The sequence below is a fragment of the Aethina tumida genome, chromosome 4 (genome assembly GCF_024364675.1).
Source record: "Aethina tumida isolate Nest 87 chromosome 4, icAetTumi1.1, whole genome shotgun sequence".
Classification (NCBI taxonomy): domain Eukaryota; kingdom Metazoa; phylum Arthropoda; class Insecta; order Coleoptera; family Nitidulidae; genus Aethina; species Aethina tumida.
In genome coordinates this window covers 17,564,275-17,586,270 of record NC_065438.1, presented here as the reverse complement: position 1 = coordinate 17,586,270, position 21,996 = coordinate 17,564,275, and the positions used below count along the sequence as shown (strand labels likewise).

Here is a 21,996-nt window from a genome sequence, read left to right as displayed (position 1 = left end):
AATTTTTATGAATAGGGGAAACCAATTTTAATTAAGTTTCAAAGCATATTTCGAATGTACAAAAATATGAACGGGCACAAATCCCACATAAAGACGAAATTAAATTTTAAATGTAGTAAATTATGTTGCAAAATACCTACCTACATGTATCTATAAAAAACTAGTGAAGTGAATATAATGGCTTAATTAACTTTCGTGCAAAAAATCTGATTAAAAGCTTTTTATGGAAATGAAAAATTGACAAATAAATTAAAAGATCTCAAGGACACGTCTCGAAAGCTTTCGTCATTGTCCTCCGAATTAAAAATGTTATAAATAGACTAAAATTAAAAGAGGACTTAGGACAACCAGTTTATTTTTATGTAGCGGGCCAAAATATCTTGGCACGTGGTCGCGTTCCTCCGCAAACCATTCACTGCGTCATTTCACCGATTTCGTTGATAAGAAAAAACCGGTGACATTTTAAATGTCACATTTAACACGGCAAAAATGGGGATGAATTTGCGGTCCGGTCGAGTTGAATTCAATCCGCATTTATCAGCGAATTCAGGCCATAGCCACGCGAGCTCCTTTCAGTTATTCCTTTTTATTTTATTACACATTAACGTGGGGTCGTGTGTTCAATTCGGGGACGTTTCAAAGAAACAAATCCTCAGATTGAAAGACGTATTAATTGAATTGTTTGTTTTGGATCCGGTCTCCGTTTCAGCGGCTGAAAACTGACGACACAATGTTACCGTGTAAGAAAGAATAAAATGTTACTTTTATTTTAGAAAAAAATAGGTACATTGAATTACGGATTTTGATTTATGACGCGGACGGAAATTTAAATGTAAAATACTTTTGTTGTACGTTGGCTTTTGTTCATTATCCTCGTAGACTTTTACTGCTCCTTTGGTTCCTGTAAACAATAAATTGCATGTTCCTTTCGCACAAATTCGCTGCGATTTATTCAAATCCCTTTCGAAATATAATAACGTAATATTTCATTCGCAATCTCCTAGTTTCGTGAATGTGTAACTCTAATTTAACGAATTCCAAGTTTAAGCGCAGCAAGTTAATGATTATTAAAGTGCGATTTGCATTTTAGTTATTATACGTGGAACTTCTTTGTTTATCGGAGTGAATATCCGCCGGAGTCGTGTATTGAGCCTTGAGAGTACTTTCTGTTCATGCTCAAAATCTGGGTTCGAATTTCATTTTGATCCAAATTCTCCAAAATTTCGAGTAGAAGGTAAAATGTACTGTTATTTATAAACTTTATTAGGTTCAACAAACTTATCTGAAAATTTAAATACAGTTGTCAGAAGCAAGATTCAAGTTATTGGAATGATGAAAAACTGTTTATTTTAAAAGCATAAAAGCTATTTCTAAAATAGTTAATTGTGTATTTTAACTGTGTGAAGTTCAACTCAACTTCAACTTCGTGACATTTATAAGTTTAGAGAAGTATCCTGATTGATTTTGTGTTCGCCTCGTTGTTTGAAGAAATTAGTACACCTGTCCACAATAATTGATTATTATTAATATTTCCTGAAAATGGGGAAAATAAACAAAACTCTGTATATTTACTTAAAAATATATTTTGATTTATACTTGTTACAAATAAACATAAAAAATATTTTTTATTCTATAAACCTAAAAATTAACAAAACTTGACGTTTATAAAAAATAAAAATTTGAACTTAATGTGGGGTATTTCCACTTTTACTACGAATGACAGTATCACATCTTCTGTTCAACTTCAAAATCTGGGTTCGAATTTCATTTTGATCCAAATTCTCCAAAATTTCGAGTAAGAAGAAAAATGTACTGTTATTTATAGACTTTATTAAGTTCAACAAACATATTTGAAAATGTAAACACAGTTGTCAGAAGCAAGATTCAAGTCGTTTTAATTAAGTGAAGGTAAAAAAGGTGTATTGAGCTTCTCTGGTAACATACCATGATAATGACCCTGTTTACGAGTACTGAAGCTGTTATTGGACTGACGAAAAAATGTTTATTTTAAAAACAGAAAAGCTATTTCTATAATACTAATTGTATTTCAACTGTGTGAAGTTCTAATCAGATTCAACTTAAATAGTCAATGATATGAACCTGTTTACTGAAGCTGTTACTGGATTGACGAAGAAATATTTATTTTAAAAACATAAAAACTATTTCTAAAATACTGAATTGTATTCCATTTATTCCGATCCCTCAATATTTTCTTATTGGCTAAAAATTTCAAAATTTGGATGATATCCAAAATGTCATCTCGAGATATTTTAGTCAAAAACCAATTGACTTTTATGGGATATTATTGATTAAAAATAAAGTTTTATTAAAAATTTATTCATTTGAATTTAATCTAAGAAAACGACATTACTTTCCATTCCATTTACTCTGGAGCAGACTTATTCTCTGGAAACCATTTGATTCTATGTTGCAGTCAATGAATTTTTTATTTGTCCACATTATATCTTCAATCAATAAATATTTTTATCAAATATATCAAATTAATTTATTAGGTAATATGTCCAACCCTTGTTTATAATAAATAAAATACACACCTGTACATGTTTTTTATTAGATTATCAATAAATTCTTGGGGGATGACACTGAATTAATTTGGATCAGTACGTACTCAATTAGGTTCATATCCGGAGAAATTGGAGAATAATCCAATCTTGTTCTGAGTCTAAGTAAAGTCACTCTTAAAGGTCTTTTATATTATACTTGATCAGCAACTGATGGTTACATTTGAAATAAGTTGGTGGTAGGAAGCCTGATAATGACTCATAGGTTGCTAACAGTTATCCTCATAACTGTTTGGACTATACACCTGTCTTGTCTGACATTTGTCATCCCTAAACGTCCGCTTGGAGGTCTTGTTTCTTCTCCTTCATTGTTTCGTTGATTGATCCTCGGAATAGAACTGTGATGAATGTTCAATCTCTGAGCAATTTGCCTCGTGACGAAAGATTATTTATAAACAAATTTAATTAGTTAATGGAGTTTCTGATATTATTGGGATATTTAATCTTCAATAATGTTTATTGATCCTTTTGATTAAAATTTTGATAAGAATGTCTAACTTTAGTTTAACAAATGCCAAGTTTAAGCGCAGCAAGCTAATGATTATTAAAGTACGATTTGCATTTTAGTTATTATACGTATAACTTCCGCGTTCGTTAGAGTAAATATCCACCGGAGCCGTGTATCGAACCGGAGCTCGAGACTACTTTCCGGGGGAATTGAAAACAAAGCATCCGACGTAGCCTTCGGTTGACCTCAACTTATTTATATATTTCACCTCTGCCATTCCTTTTCCTCCGGAGCATACATATTCTCTGGAAACCATTTGTTTCTGGCATAATGCGAAATGCACGACAACAAAGGATTCCGCCCGCTCCTTTGCCGGGATCGCAGTCGATGCACATTTTTGTTTATTTGCCCACGCAATTTTTCGAACTATGAAAACAATCTAGCGCCGCGACTGCGGTTATAAATGTTCCGGGTGCGCAGCCAATTTATTCGACATGAGCAAGTTTTAAGTAGATCACAGGCGACTTTCCATCTATATGTAAATTGAATGGTGTAAATATCGTTTCAATACGAGATGAAAATCTAAATCGTAAACGCGAAATGCAATTCCGCATTTAACACGACTGATAGTTTGTTCACATGAAAAAAAACCGGCGTACATCGAACATCAAAACTCCTGCTAGCAAGGCCTTCGAATACGGTTTTTCGTTTGGACGTTTCGACGGGGTGCAGTTTCGGCCCAAGTTTTAATTCAATGAAAACACCAGCACGGGAAAATTGTTAAACGAAACAAAGCAGAAAAAAGGGCCCCGGAACAATATTTCCGACAAAAACTGGGATCAAGTGGCGAGTGAATGTATAAAATATATAAAATGTATAAAATAATGTGTAAAATGTGTTAAATGTATTAAATGTATAAAATGTATAAAATGTATAAAATGTATAAAATGTATAAAATGTATAAAATGTATAAAATGTATAAAATGTATAAAATGTATAAAATGTATAAAATGTATAAAATGTATAAAATGTACAAAATGTATAAAATGTATAAAATGTATGTATAATATCCATAAAATCCACAAAATACATAAAATCCATAAAATCCATAAATTCTATAAAATACATAAAACCCACAAAACACAAAATTCATAAAATCCATAAAATCTACGATATTTATCAAAATGTACAATATCTATCAAAATGTACGAAATCCATAAAAATCTATAAAATCAGTCAAAATGTATGAAATCTACCAAAATCTATTAAAATCTGTGAGATCCAAAAAAAAATAATCTGTGGAATCTATCAAAATCTGTTAGAGATCTATTAAAATCTAAAAAATGTATAAAATGTATGTATAAAATCCATAAAATCTATAAAATTAATAAAATCCATATAATCCACAAAATCCATAAAATCCATAAAATCCATAAAATCCATAAAATCCATAAAATCCATAAAATCCATAAAATCCATAAAATCCATAAAATCCATAAAATCCATAAAATCCATAAAATCCATAAAATCCATAAAATCCATAAAATCCATAAAATCCATAAAATCCATAAAATCCATAAAATCCATAAAATCCATAAAATCCATAAAATCCATAAAATCCATAAAATCCATAAAATCCATAAAATCCATAAAATCCATAAAATCCATAAAATCCATAAAATCCATAAAATCCATAAAATCCATAATTATTTATGGAAATCCATCCATATTTATTTATGGATTTTATGGGTTTTATGGATTTTATGGATTTTATGGATTTTATGGATTTTATGGATTTTATGGATTTTATGGATTTTATGGATTTTATGGATTTTATGGATTTTATGGATTTTATGGATTTTATGGATTTTATGGATTTTATGGATTTTATGGATTTTATGGATTTTATGGATTTTATGGATTTTATGGATTTTATGGATTTTATGGATTTTATGGATTTTATGGATTTTATGGATTTTATGGATTTTATGGATTTTATGGATTTTATGGATTTTATGGATTTTATGGATTTTATGGATTTTATGGATTTTATGGATTTTATGGATTTTATGGATTTTATGGATTTTATGGATTTTATACATACATTTTATACATTTTATACATTTTATATATTTTATATATTTTATATATTTTATACATTTTGTACATTTTATATAATGTTTAAAATGCAACATATAACATTATACATTTCATACATTTTAAATAATGGCGAATGATACTTTTAAATAAATGGTGAATGCGTTATATCAATTTTGATCCCGCTCTCATATTGTTGATTATTATTATTATTATTATTATTATATCCTGTAATATTAAATAAATTAAATAAATAAGCAGCCAGAATAACACTGTACTTGTTATGCCTGAATGCTTCTCTGGCAAAATTTAAGTTTGAATAGATATCATTACGAGTCAACTGTTTTAAACTGAGTAATATCCATACTCTGTACCTTGTTTTTAATGGAGTATAGTCAATAATTTACTAGTGTCTTCCACCCTAAACTACATATCAGTGACCACTGGTATTGTGTTTCATTTTCTGAGATCTATAAATCTTTGGATGTATTTGTATTCAATAATTATTTACATATATTACAGATAAGCAAAATTCCTATTTGTCAGACATTAAAAATATCATTTAAATTTACATATATGTGCAATTTACCCCAATAATAACTTTCGATTCAAAATAAAAATCTACAATATTTGGCAAACAATCGAGTCTTTACGACTTCAAAGTCGATTTAAATAAACATTTGCATTTCTAAACATTGTTATTAATATTATTAAAATTTTAATTTTTAATAAATAATGATTTAGTTCTAAAGTACTTAACTTTTAGCGATTAGCTTATTTTTCTACGTATTTCTTTTTAACTTAAATAAAATTAAAAATTTATAAAACATAGTAAGAGAATAAAAAAGCTTCCAATAAATATAAACAGTTTAATACAAAAAATGTTAAAATAACAAAACAAATCATGAACCAACAACGTGAGCTACTTTTTCCTGTATGTATTATAATATTTTCTGACTTGAGTAGTGACCCCAATAATCGATGGTGATTTCCTTAAGAGTCCCCATTTATTTGAAGCTCGAATCTGGGGGATTTTTCGCTCTCGAAACAAATGTTTTATTAAATGTTCACTTCAAATTTAATGAAAATCTAAATATTAAAACGTCGTGCCCGTAGCAAAACTGTAAAGTGCCGGAGCTATGGCCTCTACGTACGAAATAAATTTTACATTTTATAATCTCAACGGGTTCGGCGTAAACTGAAAACGATATACGTCCCCCGATAATACCATTTTGTCAGCATTGGTTAATGCTTAATATTTCTTGAAAAGTTTCAGCACCGCTCCGGAACGTTCGCCAATTTACATAGAAAGCAGTCTGTCTTGTCCCATTATTGTCCGCGGGCCCCGCTATTTATTATTGTCGCCGAACTTCCCCAAAACCGAAACTTCCCAAATTCCTAATTGAAAATTTCCAACGGAAAAATTATCGACTGGCGCACGTATTGCATCCTGGCGGTGGCGGCGGCGGCGGCCTCGGCGGTGGCGGCGTCATGTAGAAAATTTGTTTTTCCAACATCCACGTCCCCGGACCGGGCATAACTATTTATTCCAAGTACACAATCGAATGGCGCCTTTGTGTCTGCCGAACTCCACTTTCATTCACTCGCCACTTGATCCCGGCTTTTGTGGGAAATATTGTTTCGGGGCCCTTTTTTCTGCTTTGTTTCGTTTAACCATTTTCCTGTGTTGGTGTTTTCGTTGAATTAAAACTCGGGCCGAAACTGCACCCAGTCGAAACGTCCAAACGAAAAATCGTATTTGAAGGCCCTGCTAGCAGGAGTTTTGATGTTCGACGTTTGCCATTTTTTTCATGTGTAAAAGTCGTGTTAAATGCGGAATTGCATTTCGCGTTTACGATTTAGATTTTCATCTCGTATTGACCCCAGGATGGATCCACCTTGTCGTGGTCCTGGGGCTCAGTACCGCTCCACAAGCCAGTGGTAGTGGGGAGCTAACGGATCCAACACCTGCAAGTCCAATTCATCCCCAGGAAGATCTTCGGATCTTCCTCAGATTGGACTTTACATATATACGGATAGCATAATTCCTATTTAAATTTACATAAATCTACAATTTACCCCAATAATAAATTCCGATTAAAAAAAAACATACAATATTTGGCAATCGATATACATTTTATACATTCTATTCATTCTATATATATATTAGACTGATGATCGACAATTTTTTTTTCATATTTATATCGAAAATCTTGTTGGAAATGGTAAAAAAAATACTGTGAAAGTTACAGCTCTTAATATTAATATTAAAATCCAAAATTCCATAAAATCCATAAAATCCATAAAATCCATAAAATCCATAAAATCCATAAAATCCATAAAATCCATAAAATCCATAAAATCCATAAAATCCATAAAATCCATAAAATCCATAAAATCCATAAAATCCATAAAATCCATAAAATCCATAAAATCCATAAAATCCATAAAATCCATAAAATCCATAAAATCCATAAAATCCATAAAATCCATAAAATCCATAAAATCCATAAAATCCATAAAATCCATAAAATCCATAAAATCCATAAAATCCATAAAATCCATAAAATCCATAAAATCCATAAAATCCATAAAATCCATAAAATCCATAAAATCCATAAAATCCATAAAATCCATAAAATCCATAAAATCCATAAAATCCATAAAATCCATAAAATCCATAAAATCCATAAAATCCATAAAATCTATAAAAACCATAAAATCCATAAAATCCGTGAAATCCGTAATATCCATAAAATCCATAAAATCCATAATATATCCTGGCATTTTTAGAATTTTTAAACTTTCACATCTTTTTTTCTCTTGATTAAAACTATGAAAAGAATGAAAAAATTTTAATTTTTTTGCTGGATGAGAGATAAATACATCCAAAATCATTTTTTTTTCTTGATATACACGAGTATACACCACAAATTTTTTTAATATTAGGTCATTGAGTATATTACAAAGCCAATTTGAGATTAGTACTAGTATTTTGTTAGAATTTTTCTCTTGCACTAAATTTGAAAAAAAAATACAGTTTATTACCTTGCCGAGGTTAAGGTTTAACTGAAAGTTACTTCTTTCGATACCTAATAAAAACACTCTTTTCCAAACAAAATATCAATTTTAAAAATAGAGTTGATTAAATAAATTCCTCCAGGACAGAACTTTCGCCTCAGATAAAATACATTTTTTTTTTCAACCACGACAAAAAAATGGTTAGCGAAGCATACATCAGAAATCTCGTGTTGCCTATCAGCAATCCAACGACATTATATCTCCATTTCCACATGAGCGTCCCTGAAACGAGACATAACAGAACTTTCGGATACTTTCAAACCTACTTCGAGCGCCGCATTTTGCGTAGTCCTGAATTTATGTGCCCGCACTTTACACAACTTGTACACGAATATAAATAATAATCCTGGGAAGTGGTTATTTATGTTTTAGCAGGCGGTTCGATATTCTAGAATGCGGTTACGTTCAAACGGTTAGTTAAAATAGTATTAATTTTTGGGTAATTTCAAAGGCTGAAAAAAAAAAACAGTTATTCATATTTCCTGAAACGGCCCGCGACGTTTGGGATAAGCGGGGAGATTTATTGGAATAATACAAAAACACTTTATTTTTATGGCAGTAACTGTTCAGCTTAGAGGCAAATTGCCCTACTGGAGAGTATATTTATTGCTTGTCGCCACAAGAGGCCAGAAAAGCCTTTTTGTGGCCGCCAAGGGCGATTGCAATTAAATATTATATGTGGTGTATCAGGACATAAAATAAAAGGGATGGGGAAGATGACGATATTTTGGATATCGTATAAAAATAAATTATGCTGTCAAGGTTGGAATCGGGGTTTGAGTGCATGTTGTTTTCAGTTTGTGGCTTTATAATGGAAACAAAAGCTTCTCTTTATGTATTTGTAAAATGAAACGTACAAAAAATCAAAGGTTCAGTCTTTGATTTAAGCATATTTTGCTTTTGGAACATTTCCGGCACAACCTTGACTCCATAATATCAACACGGACCTAAAAGAAATCAAAAACTGTGAGATTTAAATGGAATCAGTGTTTCATTAACGAACTGAAATGAATGAGAATTTAACAAACTTAACCCAGGATTTTCAACTGTAAAATTCTGAATATTGAATAACAAAATTAGGCATTGTCAATTCACTCTTTGCTCACAGCGCAAATGAGCAACGATAGATTGAAGTTACTAAACCTGATGGAACAGTATTTAACAAACTTAACCCAATATATTGATAACTACGTGTAAAATTTTAGATATCGGATATCAAAATGAGGCATTTGATAATTGCCAATTCTCTCATTAAACGCAACGCAAATGAGAAATAAAGGGTTAAAGATTGTAAACCTAATGAAACAATTTTTATCAGACTTAATCCAGCATTTTGAAGACTACGTGTAAAATTCTAGACATTGGATAACAAAATTAGACATTTGACAATTGACAATGCCCTCCTTGCAAGCATGGATTGACCTAGTAAGACAGATAGACAGTATTTAACAAACTTAATCCAGGATTTAGATGACTACGTGTAAAATTCTATATATTGGATAACAAAATTAGGCTTTTGACGTTGCTAAATACCTTCTTTGCACGTAACGCAAATGAACAACAATGGGTTGAAACCTGGTAGAACAGAATTTAACAAACAACACAATATGTTGATGACTACGTGTAAAATTCTAGATATTGGATATCAAAATTAGGCAGTTGACAATTGCCAATTCTCTCATTAAATGCAACGCAAATGAGAAACAAGGGGTTAAAGATTGTAAACCTAATGAAACAATTTTTATCAGACTTAATCCAGCATTTTGAAGACTACGTGTAAAATTCTAGACATTGGATAACAAAATTAGACATTTGACAATTGACAATGCCCTCCTTGCATGCAACGCAGATGAGCAAGCATGGATTGACCTAGTAAGCCTGATAGACAGTATTTTACAAACTTAATCCAGGATTTAGATGACTACGTGTAAAATTCTATATATTGGATAACAAAATTAGGCTTTTGATGTTGCTAAATACCTTCTTTGCACGCAACGCAAATGAACAACAATGGGTTGAAACCTGGTAGAACAGAATTTAACAAACAACACAATATGTTGATAACTACGTGTAAAATTTTAGATATCGGATATCAAAATGAGGCATTTGATAATTGCCAATTCTCTCATTAAACGCAACGCAAATGAGCAACAATGGGTTGAAGCTTGTAAACTTAATGAAACAGTATTAACAGACTTAATTCAACATTTTGATAACTACGTGTAAAATTCTAGATATTGGACAACAAAATTAGGCATTTGACAATTGTCAATAACCTCCTTGCACGCAACGCAAATGAGCAGCAATGGGTTGAAGCTAGTAAACCTAGTGGAACAGTGTTTAACAGACTTAACGCAATATTTTAATGAATACATATAAAATTCTAGATATTGGATAACAAAATTAGGATTTTACAATAGTCAATGCCCTCCTTGCATGCAACGCATATGAGCAACAGTGGTTTGAAACTAGTAAACCTCATGGAATAATATTTATCAGACTTCACGCAATATTTTGATGACTACGTATAAAATTCCAGATATTGGATAACAAAATTAGGCATTTTACAATTGTTAATTCTCTCATTGAACGCAAGGCAAATAATAGGTTGAAACTAGTAAACCTATGGAATAATATTTAACAGACTTAATCCAGGATTTTGTTGATTATGTGTAAAATTCTAGATGTTGTTTAATTACCAAGACACAACTGTGTTTTGTTTACAAAGTGACCAAGTTATGAACAATTTACTACTTGCACGCAATGCAAATGAGTCTATTATTAATCATGTTGTTACATGTGTTGAAAAATGAGTTGATTCCAACATTCACCTCACTGGATGATGGATTCAAGGTAGTAAACTTGATGGAGCTGTACTTAAAAAGGACTGAACCTTTGAAGGGAATGAAATTTTACATATTTGCTACCTATCAAGATGCAAAGAGAGCAATGCAATTATCTATTGCTCACAAATTAAGTTCGTGAAAAACTCAAAGACTTCCTTATCCTTTATAACAATCCAAGGACACATGTCACATTGGAGATTCAAAGGAAGCTTAAAAAATTTGAATAGGAACTTCTACCTCATAGTCCATGGAGTCCAAATATTTTTCTAGATGTCTATTATTTATTACTGTTATTGTCCAATTTTTATGTAATAAATGGTTTACTGAAGAAGACATCAATATTGAGGTTGATCTTCACTTCAGTTCCAAGAAACCACCATTTTTTTTGTGTGTGAATTTGCTTGGAGAACGTTGACAAAAAATGTGTTGATTAAACTAAAGCTTTTACTTTTGGAACAACATTTCCGGTATAACCTTGACTCCATGACATCAAAATGAACCTAAAAGAAAACAGAAACTGTGAGATTTAAATGGAATCGGTGTTTCAGTAACGAACTGAAACGAATGAGGAATTAAACAATCGTCAAGCTGCAATTGCCCTTATTTACACAGTCCCAGCTTTAATGAAATTTAATATGCGCGTAATCAATAGGGTGCCGGAGCCCGCGGTCACCGCACCCCGGTTCCGGACTTGACCGGGAGCGAAGTGATGCTGCGGTAAGGCCACCGTCCCATTGTAATGATACCCGGGAGAGGCAAGCCGTCCCCGTAAATGTGATATCTACTCATCCGACCGCCGTACCAGTTACAAATGGCCATTTGTAGCTTTTCGGACACCGTTCTCACCTCGTGTGTCGACCCAGTCGGGATTTGCATCTAACCGACACGTGCTGGTTTATATACGTACGTTGGGTAAGGCGCATCCGGACCGAGTCGCCTTTGATCCACGGTGATGGGACACTTGAGCTACATTAAGAAAAAAACTCTTAAATGAATCAGAACTGAAGTACTGCACCATCAAAACAAAACGCACCAAGAGAGAAGAATATCTGCAAGCTAATTGAACTGGTAACCCATTTCAAAGTTGCACTTGATCTCGGGGATTTCAAGTGGCGCATAATTTAATAATTTTATCCGGGATAAAACGGAAGCCCACACATATACTCACACACACACACACACTCGCTTTGTGGCATGTTAAAATCGCAGCTACAAAGTGTAGAATTTATTAGTACGACGTAAGTAATAGCTCTTTACCAAATGAACGTGTGCCCTCAGAAAATGCGCTCGGGGAGTATACGTGGAAGCCGAGCTTTTCTAGATTACCGTGTTCCGGTCACGTTTTAGTTTTGATGGTGCCATATTGAAAGGGATGATAATTTTAGGAGTTTTATTGTCGGTTTTGCGGTAAAATCATTTCATAACCGATTCCTTTTAAAATTTTCAATAAGCCGAATGCTTTTTATGGATATTTCTTTGGTCACTGCAAATAACAGGTACAGAATATGTGGTTTACAAGTTTAACGTTTAGCTTCTAATCAACAAAATCACATCACAATAATGTGCAAATTTTTTGTCAATGTGCTCCAGGGAAATTCATGACACAGAAATATGCTGGTGTCTTTTGTAAAACATTTATTACATAAAAAATTGGACAATAACAATAATAAATAATAGACATTTAGAAAAATATTTGAACTCCATGGACTATGAAGTAGAAGTTCCTATTCAAATTTTTTACGCTTCCCTTGAATCTCCAATGTGACGTGTCCTTGGATTGTTATAGACAATTGCACTGTTCTCTTTGCATCTTGATAGATAGCAAATATGTAAAATTTCAGACATAGCTATCAAAATCTTTTTATTCTCTGCAAAGGTTCAGTCCTTTTTAAATACAGCTCCATCAAGTTTACTATTTTGAATCCATCGTCCAGAGAGGTGACTGTTGGAATCAACTCATTTTTCAACACATGTAACAATATGATTAATAAAAGGCTCATTTGCATTGCGTGCAAGGAGTAAATTGTTCATAACTTGGTCACTTTGGAAGCAGGACACAGTTGTGTCTTGGTAAATAAACAATATCAAGAATTACACATAATCAACAAAATCCTGGATTAAGTCTGTTAAATATTGTTCCATAGGTTTACTAGTTTCAATCTATTATTTGCTTTGTGTTCAATGAGAGAATTAACGATTGTGAAATGCCTAATTTGGTTATCCATTATCTGGAATTTTATACGTAGTCATCAAAATATTGCGTTAAGTCTGATAAATACTCTTCCACGAGGCTTACTAGCTTCAAACCACTGTTGCTCATCTACTTTGCGTGCAAGGAGGGCATTGACAATTGTCAAATGCCTAATTTTGTTGTCCAATATCTAGAATTTTACACGTAATCATCAAAATGCTGGATTAAATTTGTTAATACTGTTTCATTAAGTTTACAAGGTTCAACCAATTATTGCTCATTTGCGTTGCGTTTAATGAGAGAATTGGCAATTGTCGAATGCCTAATTTTGATATCCAATATCTAGAATTTTACACGTAGTCATCAACATATTGTGTTAAATTCTATTCTACCAGGTTTACTAGCTTCAACCCATTGTTGCTCATTTGCGTTGCGTGCAATGAAGGGATTTGGCAACATCAAATGCCTAATTTTTGTTATCGAATATATAGAATTTTACACGTAGTCATTAAAGTACTGGATTAAGTCTTGTTAAATACTGTTTTATCAGGTTTACAAGCTTGTCAACTCATTGTTGCTCATTTGCGTTACGTGCAAAGAGGGGATTTGGCAAATGCCTAATTGCACGGGCCTATCCAATATCTTGAATTTTACATGTGGTCATTACAATCCTAGGTTAAGTTTGTTAAATACTGTTCCAACAAGTTTACTAGCTCAACCCATTGTTACTCATTTGCGTCGCATATAATTAGAAATTTGACAAAAGTCAAATTTTGGTATCCAATGTCTCCTTGTCATCCTAATATTGTCTTAAGTTTGTTAAATATTGTTTTACCAGGTTTACTAAATTCAACCCATTGTTGCTCATTTGCTTTGCGTGCAAAGATGGGTTTGGGCAACATCAAACGCCTAATTTTGTTATTCAATCTCTGCAATTTTACACGTAGTCATCAAAATCCTGGGTTAAATTTATTAAATACTGTTCCATTAGGTTTACTAGTTCAATCCATTGTTGCTCATTTGCATTGCATATAATTAGAAAATTAGTAAAAGTCAAATGTCTAATTTTAGTATGCATTATCTAGAATTTCACACCTTGTCTTCCTAATATTGTGTTGTGCTTGTTAGCTTTACTAGCTTCAACCTATTGTTGTTCATTTGCATTACGTGCAAAGAATATAATTTTACACGCACTTATCAAACTCTTGAGTTAAGTCTATTAAATACTCTGATGTCATTCTTTGCATGAACCTTCTTTTTAATGATTGATTCATCCCAATTTAATGACGCTTACTTCCAAACAAGATGCACGAGGATTGTTCATGCATTCATTACTATAACTCTTTTAAATCTTCGAATAATATGATTTCATCACTTACATCTTATCATTAAATATGGACACCCTGTTTTAACAAGTTTTAAACTTATTTTTGAAGCAATAAATTCAATTTGCACGAATTTGAGTAATTAATTATTAAGTGAAAAAAGTTTTAGAAGGAAAAAAGTTTTCACACATCCACATTTATTATAAATATGTTGTAATATAAATTAAAAATATTTAAATAAATCATGTAAATTACTTTTGTCATGTGTCTAATATTTAAAAAATAACTGATGATTTTTTTTTACAAAATAGTACTCACATTTTAATAAAACAAAATGTTTGGTAAAATTATGTTTTGTATGTGTAATCATATTTATTGGCTTATGGGTATTAGTGCTCATTACAAATTTTAAGCCAAAAGGGACAATCTAGGTTAATCCCTCGATATCCTAATCCTTTTTTAATGGCCTTCTTTGTGCTAGAGAATTTGGATATAATAGCCTGTTAATTAAATTCCACAGAAATTATCGGAAATTTCTTGTAGATCTCAATCATTGAATCCACCCACAACAGTTAAAATTGCAAAGTTCCACAATATTCGATAAGCCTCAAAGTTTCTTCCTCAGCTTTATTTTTTGTAAGTATTTATATGATTTTATTTAATGAAGTGGAATCGTTCAATCCGTCACTTTCAGCTTTACAATATGCATTGACTTTTTGTTGGTTGATCGAACAAAAAAAAAACTATTGTCGACCGTTGACAGGTCTCGTGTCATCAAGTCAATCAAAATTATAAAACATATAGCATGATAAATTCCATGTTTTAACCTAACCCCCACAAAATTACGGACCAAATGTGATTTTTTTTCAATAAGTGAACGCAAAATTTTAAGGAACTAACAAAAAAAAAAACCCAGTTACAAAAATTCCGAAGACGAGATGGCCAACAAGCGTGGCCTGCGAGTGGCGGTGGTGTGCGCCAGCAACATGAACCGCAGCATGGCCATACACAACGTGCTGCTAGACATACCGAACCTGCACGTGCGAAGCTACGGCATCGCCAACAAGATATGCATACCGGGCGACCAGCCGCACACCTCCAACATCTACGACTTCGGCGTCACCTACGACGAAATCTTCAAGGAGCTGAAGCAGAAGAACGAACGCGTCTACACCCAAATAGGCCTGCTGCAGATGCTGCACCGCAACCGTCAGCTGAAACCGAAGCCGGAACGGTTTCAGGACGCCCGCGAGAAGTTCGACGTGATCGTGACGTGCGAGCGGAAGGTGTTCGACCGATTGGTCGACTTCATGGAGCACAAGACGCCGGAGGAGTTCACGATTTGTCACGTGATCAACGTGGACATACAGGATAGTCTGGAGGAGGCCAACAACAAGGCCTATTTCGTGCGTGACCTGTGCAAAAGTTTGAGCTCCTCCCAGGACCTGGACTACGAAATCAAGCACATACTGAAGGCGTTCAAAGACAGCCACGGGCTGCCCTACAATCACAAGATCGTCTTCAATTAAATTCACGTTTCATTTTGCCAACGACGATATCAATTCGCAGTCGCCAAGTCTCACCTCAAAAAACTTCTTAATGTCCATTGCTGTAATATGAAAATTTGGATAATAAACATTTTAGACATCGACATCTTTTATGACGCACTTTAATTACATTTTATGTTTCAACAAAAATTGTTTCCTAAGGAGAATCCTCAAAATATAATTCAGAGAGGGAATTAATCTTTATAAAGGAAACGTGAAATATTATACCTTTAATTTAGTTCTTTGCTTTAAGTTTGCTTCATTATTGTTCACTTAAAAATACAATTCTTCCACTTTCAACATCTTATAAAACAGAACTTTGCCTTATTAGTCTCAAACTCAAACCAAAACTTATTTTGTTCGGTTTTCCTAGGGAAATTAATTTCATACTTGAAACTGAGCTATATTAATCAGCGAATATTTTTCCATTATATTACACCACAATACTGCTTTGAATTAAATTTTCCACGTAATTCCTTAAAGGCAACACCAAAATTAAAACATGATTATAATTACATTGTTCACAAACTCCACATTAAAATTAATTTGGATTTAAGGCGATTATTAAATCAGGTAATAAGTTGTCAAACTGACGAATTAATTAATGGTTGAGATTTAATTATAGGTAATGTCCAAAATCGCATTCCTTCATGCACTTAACAACTAGGTAATTTATATTAATATATATAGATGGTTGAATTTCAATTTTATTTCACCATCGACACCATCAACAAGCTTTAACACAACTTAACCTACACACAGTAATGTCAACCGGAAAGAATCTGCGCATTGCGGTGATATGCTCCAGCAACATGAACAGAAGCATGGAGGCCCACTCCTACTTGGCCAAAAAGGAGTTCAATGTGAAAAGCTACGGGACCGGTGACAAAGTTAAGTTGCCCGGAGCTTCGGCTGACAAGCCAAACGTCTACGACTTCGGGACGCCATACAATGATATTTATCAGGATCTTCGCAAGAAAAACGCCGGTTTGTACACCGAAAACGGCATATTGCACATCCTCGACCGTAACCGGAGGATCAAGAAGCATCCGGAAAGATTCCAGGAGACGGAGGAAGTGTTTGATTTGTTGATAACATGCGAGGAGAGGGTCTATGATCAAGTTTTGGAGCATATGGACACCAGAGAAGCGAAGGACAATTCCATTGTTCATATAGTTAACTTCGATATTACTGATAATTTGGATGAAGCCACTGTCGGTGCTTTTCTTATTACCGATTTTTGTACCATGATTGAAAAGACCTCAGATTTAGACGACGAAATTGAGGACGTCCTGTCTGCGTTTGAGGAGAAGACTCACAAAAGAATTCTGCACAGTATTGCCTTTAATTAATATTATGTTATTTATATTATTTTGTAATAAAACTACTATTTGAAAAAAACAATTATTTTACTCGTGTATTTAGTGACAATCATATTACAACCATCAAATTGCCAAAAATATATGCCTCCTTCATTCAATTTAAGGATTACAAAAATAGTAATATAATCGTTACAAGCTTTTAAATACAGGCATGGAGTTATACTCCCACTTGACTAAAGAAGATTTCAACGTAAAAAGTTACGGGACCGGTGGCAATGTTAAGTTGCCCGGAGCTTCAGCTGACAAGTCAAACGTCTACGACTTCGGGACGCCATACAATGATATTTATCAGAATATTCGCAGGAAAAACGCCGGTTTATATACCGAAACCGGAATCTTGCACATCCTCGACCGTAACCGGAGGATCAAGAATCATCCGGAAAGGTTCCAGGAGACCGAGGAAGTGTTTGATTTGTTGATAACCTGCGAGGAGAGGGTCTATGATCAAGTTTTGGAGCACATGGACACCAGAGAAGCGAAGGATAATTCAGTTGTTCATATAGTTAACTTCGATATTACTGATAATTTGGATGAAGCCACTGTTGGTACTTTTCTTATCACCAATTTTTGTACTATGATTGAAAAGACTTCAGATTTAGACGACGAAATTGAGGACGTCCTGTCTGCGTTTGAGGAGAAGACTCACAAAAGAATTCTTCATAGTATTGCCTTTAATTAATATTATGTTATTTATATTATTTTGTAATAAAACTACTATTTGAAAAAAACAATTATTTTACTCGTGTATTTAGTAACAATCATATTACAACCATTAAATTGCCAAAAATATATGGCTCCTCCATTCAATTTAAGGAGGACAAAAATAATAATATAATCGTTTCAAGCTTTTAAATACAGGCATGGAGTTATACTCCCACTTGACTAAAGAAGATTTCAACGTAAAAAGTTACGGGACCGGTGGCAAAGTTAAGTTGCCCGGAGCTTCAGCTGACAAGTCAAACGTCTACGACTTCGGGACGCCATACAATGATATTTATCAGGATTTTCGCAGGAAAAACGCCGGTTTATACACCGAAACCGGAATCTTGCACATCCTCGACCGTAACCGGAGGATCAAGAAGCATCCGGAAAGGTTCCAGGAGACCGAGGAAGTGTTTGATTTGTTGACAACCTGCGAGGAGAGGGTCTATGATCAAGTTTTGGAGCACATGGACACCAGAGAAGCGAGGGATAATTCAGTTGTTCATATAGTTAACTTCGATATTACTGATAATTTGGATGAAGCCACTGTTGGTACTTTTCTTATCACCGACTTTTGTACCATGATTGAAAAGACCTCAGATTTAGACGACGAAATTGAGGACGTCCTGTCTGCGTTTGAGGAGAACACTCACAAAAGAATTCTTCATAGTATTGCCTTTAATTAATATTATGTTATTTATATTATTTTGTAATAAAACTACTATTTGAAAAAAACAATTATTTTACTCGTGTATTTAGTAACAATCATATTACAACCATTAAATTGCCAAAAATATATGGCTCCTCCATTCAATTTAAGGAGGACAAAAATAATAATATAATCGTTTCAAGCTTTTAAATACAGGCATGGAGTTATACTCCCACTTGACTAAAGAAGATTTCAACGTAAAAAGTTACGGGACCGGTGGCAAAGTTAAGTTGCCCGGAGCTTCAGCTGACAAGTCAAACGTCTACGACTTCGGGACGCCATACAATGATATTTATCAGGATTTTCGCAGGAAAAACGCCGGTTTATACACCGAAACCGGAATCTTGCACATCCTCGACCGTAACCGGAGGATCAAGAAGCATCCGGAAAGGTTCCAGGAGACCGAGGAAGTGTTTGATTTGTTGACAACCTGCGAGGAAAGGGTCTATGATCAAGTTTTGGAACACATCGACACCAGAGAAGCGAAGGATAATTCAGTTGTTCATATAGTTAACTTCGATATTACTGATAATTTGGATGAAGCCACTGTTGGTACTTTTCTTATCACCGACTTTTGTACCATGATTGAAAAGACCTCAGATTTAGACGACGAAATTGAGGACGTCCTGTCTGCGTTTGAGGAGAAGACTCACAAAAGAATTCTGCACAGTATTGCCTTTAATTAATATTATGTTATTTATATTATTTTGTAATAAAACTACTATTTGAAAAAAACAATTATTTTACTCGTGTATTTAGTAACAATCATATTACAACCATTAAATTGCCAAAAATATATGGCTCCTCCATTCAATTTAAGGAGGACAAAAATAATAATATAATCGTTTCAAGCTTTTAAATACAGGCATGGAGTTACACTCCCACTTGACTAAAGAGGATTTCAACGTAAAAAGTTACGGGACCGGTGGCAAAGTTAAGTTGCCCGGAGCTTCAGCTGACAAGTCAAACGTCTACGACTTCGGGACGCCATACAATGATATTTATCAGGATATTCGCAGGAAAAACGCCGGTTTATACACCGAAACCGGAAACTTGCACATCCTCGACCGTAACCGGAGGATCAAGAAGCATCTGGAAAGATTCCAGGAGACCGAGGAAGTGTTTGATTTGTTGACAACCTGCGAGGAAAGGGTCTATGATCAAGTTTTGGAACACATCGACACCAGAGAAGCGAAGGATAATTCAGTTGTTCATATAGTTAACTTCGATATTACTGATAATTTGGATGAAGCCACTGTTGGTACTTTTCTTATCACCGACTTTTGTACCATGATTGAAAAGACCTCAGATTTAGACGACGAAATTGAGGACGTCCTGTCTGCGTTTGAGGAGAAGACTCACAAAAGAATTCTGCTTTATTGCCTTTAATTAATATTATGTTATTTATATTATTTTGTAATAAAACTACTATTTGAAAGAAACAATTATTTTACTCGTGTATTTAGTGACAATCAAATTACAACCATCAAATTGCCAAAAATATATGCCTCCTTCATTCAATTTAAGGAGGACAAAAATAATAATATAATCGTTTCAAGTTTTTAAATACAGGCATGGAGTTACACTCCCACTTGACTAAAGAGGATTTTAACGTAAAAAGTTACGGGACCAGTGGCAAAGTTAAGTTGTCCGGAGCTTCGGCTGACAAGCCAAACGTCTACGACTTCGGGACGCCATACAATGATATTTATCAGGATTTTCGCAGGAAAAACGCCGGTTTATACACCGAAAACGGAATCTTGCACATCCTCGACCGTAACCGGAGAATCAAGAAGCATCTGGAATGGTTCCAGGAGACAGAGGAAGTGTTTGATTTGTTGATAACCTGCGAGGAGAGGGTTTATGATCAAGTTTTGGAGCACATGGACACCAGTGAAGCGAAGAATAATTCAATCGTTCACATTGTTCGATATTACTGATAATTTGGATGAAGCCACTGTTGGTGCTTTTCTTATTACCGATTTTTGTACCATGATTGAAAAGACCTCAGATTTAGACAACGAAATTGAGAACGTCCTATCTGCGTTTGAGGAGAAAACTCACAAAAGAATTCTGCACAGTATTGCCTTTAATTAATATTATGTTATTTATATTTTTAGTAATAAAAGCTACTGTTTGTAAGAAACAATTGTTTTATTCCTGCTTTTAATGCCCGCCATATTACCACGATCAAATTACCAAAAATATATAGCACAATCTGGGCCAATTAATTTCACGAGGGCAGAGATAACAACAAAGTCGTTGCGAGCTTTAAAATATTGGCCAGGTTTTAGACCACGTTAAAAAATGCCATTCCGGCCGTGTAAATAGCTTAAAGGAAACAATTTGTTAAATAAACTGTACAATTTGTAAAGACCAAAATAGAATAGGAAAAGAATAGGTGAGGTGAAGTAAGAGCCTAATTAATTCCTCCGACCACGTCCTTTCCACCCCTAGGCTCGTAAACATTTCAGGCCTTACTTCCTGCACAGTTATTTCTATATACCCCCAAATTAAACAGGATTTCTGTTCAATTGTTTCGACGTCTGCGAAAATTTGTTTTTGTTTGCGGGTTACTTGCTATAATTAGATCATGTGCCTGTTAATACCACTAAAGTCAGACCGGATTGTTTCGTTCCTTTCAGTTCCGTCTTTGTTTTTATATTTATTTATATCGAAAGATGGCAGCAACGTAGTGTTACAATTGTTATGCAACCAGGTGTACCGAAAAGTAAGGAAACAAGGACAAAACTTGATTTACCGGGGGCAGCCAACGATTTATATGTTCGGTGGCGTTTGGAGCGTCCCTTTGACATATTTAAACAGTTTCCAAAGAAGTTCCATGAATCATTTCGGCGACGGTCCTCCGAAAATAAAAACGGTAATCTTACCTTGCTTTAAACCTGAAACACCAGCGCGGAATAAACAAGTTGCATTTAAGATGCCGCTATCTTTTCAGCAACATTAAAAGGGGCTACATAAGCGGAATTTTAATTCACCCCTTACGCCGGTGCGCCTTGTTAATTAGTTAATTTTGAAGCATTCAAATTGGGCCGCATTCTAGTTAAACGTCCACATTGTATTGC

At 33.8% G+C, this 21,996-nt stretch overlaps 6 protein-coding genes and 1 pseudogene across 6 annotated transcripts; all 7 read left to right on the top strand.

Moving 5' to 3' along the window:
- The first annotated feature begins 15,508 nt into the window (after positions 1–15,508).
- On the top strand, positions 15,509–16,099 carry LOC109607815 (RNA polymerase II subunit A C-terminal domain phosphatase SSU72-like). The gene has a single exon (XM_020024277.2). It carries the CDS (start codon positions 15,509–15,511, stop codon positions 16,097–16,099), a length of 591 nt encoding a protein of 196 aa, XP_019879836.1.
- A 257-nt stretch (positions 16,100–16,356) lies between these two features.
- LOC109601974 (RNA polymerase II subunit A C-terminal domain phosphatase SSU72-like) lies at positions 16,357–17,479 on the top strand. Its single transcript, XM_020018281.2, has 3 exons — positions 16,357–16,690; positions 16,743–16,784; positions 16,880–17,479. Exon 3 carries the CDS (start codon positions 16,882–16,884, stop codon positions 17,467–17,469), a length of 588 nt encoding a protein of 195 aa, XP_019873840.1. The 5' UTR covers positions 16,357–16,690; positions 16,743–16,784; positions 16,880–16,881; the 3' UTR covers positions 17,470–17,479.
- A 171-nt stretch (positions 17,480–17,650) lies between these two features.
- LOC109601977 (RNA polymerase II subunit A C-terminal domain phosphatase SSU72-like) lies at positions 17,651–18,178 on the top strand. The gene has a single exon (XM_049966506.1). The coding sequence runs from the start codon at positions 17,651–17,653 to the stop codon at positions 18,176–18,178; it is 528 nt and encodes a 175-aa protein (XP_049822463.1).
- A 181-nt stretch (positions 18,179–18,359) lies between these two features.
- On the top strand, positions 18,360–18,887 carry LOC126265365 (RNA polymerase II subunit A C-terminal domain phosphatase SSU72-like). The gene has a single exon (XM_049966507.1). It carries the CDS (start codon positions 18,360–18,362, stop codon positions 18,885–18,887), a length of 528 nt encoding a protein of 175 aa, XP_049822464.1.
- Positions 18,888–19,068: 181 nt separating this feature from the next.
- On the top strand, positions 19,069–19,612 carry LOC109601975 (RNA polymerase II subunit A C-terminal domain phosphatase SSU72-like). Its single transcript, XM_049966495.1, has one exon. The coding sequence runs from the start codon at positions 19,069–19,071 to the stop codon at positions 19,594–19,596; it is 528 nt and encodes a 175-aa protein (XP_049822452.1). The 3' UTR covers positions 19,597–19,612.
- A 165-nt stretch (positions 19,613–19,777) lies between these two features.
- Positions 19,778–20,299, top strand: LOC126265347 (RNA polymerase II subunit A C-terminal domain phosphatase SSU72-like). Its single transcript, XM_049966438.1, has one exon. The coding sequence runs from the start codon at positions 19,778–19,780 to the stop codon at positions 20,297–20,299; it is 522 nt and encodes a 173-aa protein (XP_049822395.1).
- A 185-nt stretch (positions 20,300–20,484) lies between these two features.
- Positions 20,485–21,007, top strand: LOC109601976 (RNA polymerase II subunit A C-terminal domain phosphatase SSU72-like; annotated as a pseudogene).
- Positions 21,008–21,996: the final 989 nt, after the last annotated feature.

What these genes read in the sequence shown, in the direction of transcription:
- LOC109607815 (XM_020024277.2), top strand. Translation starts at nt 15,509, where the DNA reads ATGGCCAACAAGCGTGGCCTGCGAGTGGCGGTGGTGTGCGCCAGCAAC.
- LOC109601974 (XM_020018281.2), top strand. Translation starts at nt 16,882, where the DNA reads ATGTCAACCGGAAAGAATCTGCGCATTGCGGTGATATGCTCCAGCAAC.
- LOC109601977 (XM_049966506.1), top strand. Translation starts at nt 17,651, where the DNA reads ATGGAGTTATACTCCCACTTGACTAAAGAAGATTTCAACGTAAAAAGT.
- LOC126265365 (XM_049966507.1), top strand. Translation starts at nt 18,360, where the DNA reads ATGGAGTTATACTCCCACTTGACTAAAGAAGATTTCAACGTAAAAAGT.
- LOC109601975 (XM_049966495.1), top strand. Translation starts at nt 19,069, where the DNA reads ATGGAGTTATACTCCCACTTGACTAAAGAAGATTTCAACGTAAAAAGT.
- LOC126265347 (XM_049966438.1), top strand. Translation starts at nt 19,778, where the DNA reads ATGGAGTTACACTCCCACTTGACTAAAGAGGATTTCAACGTAAAAAGT.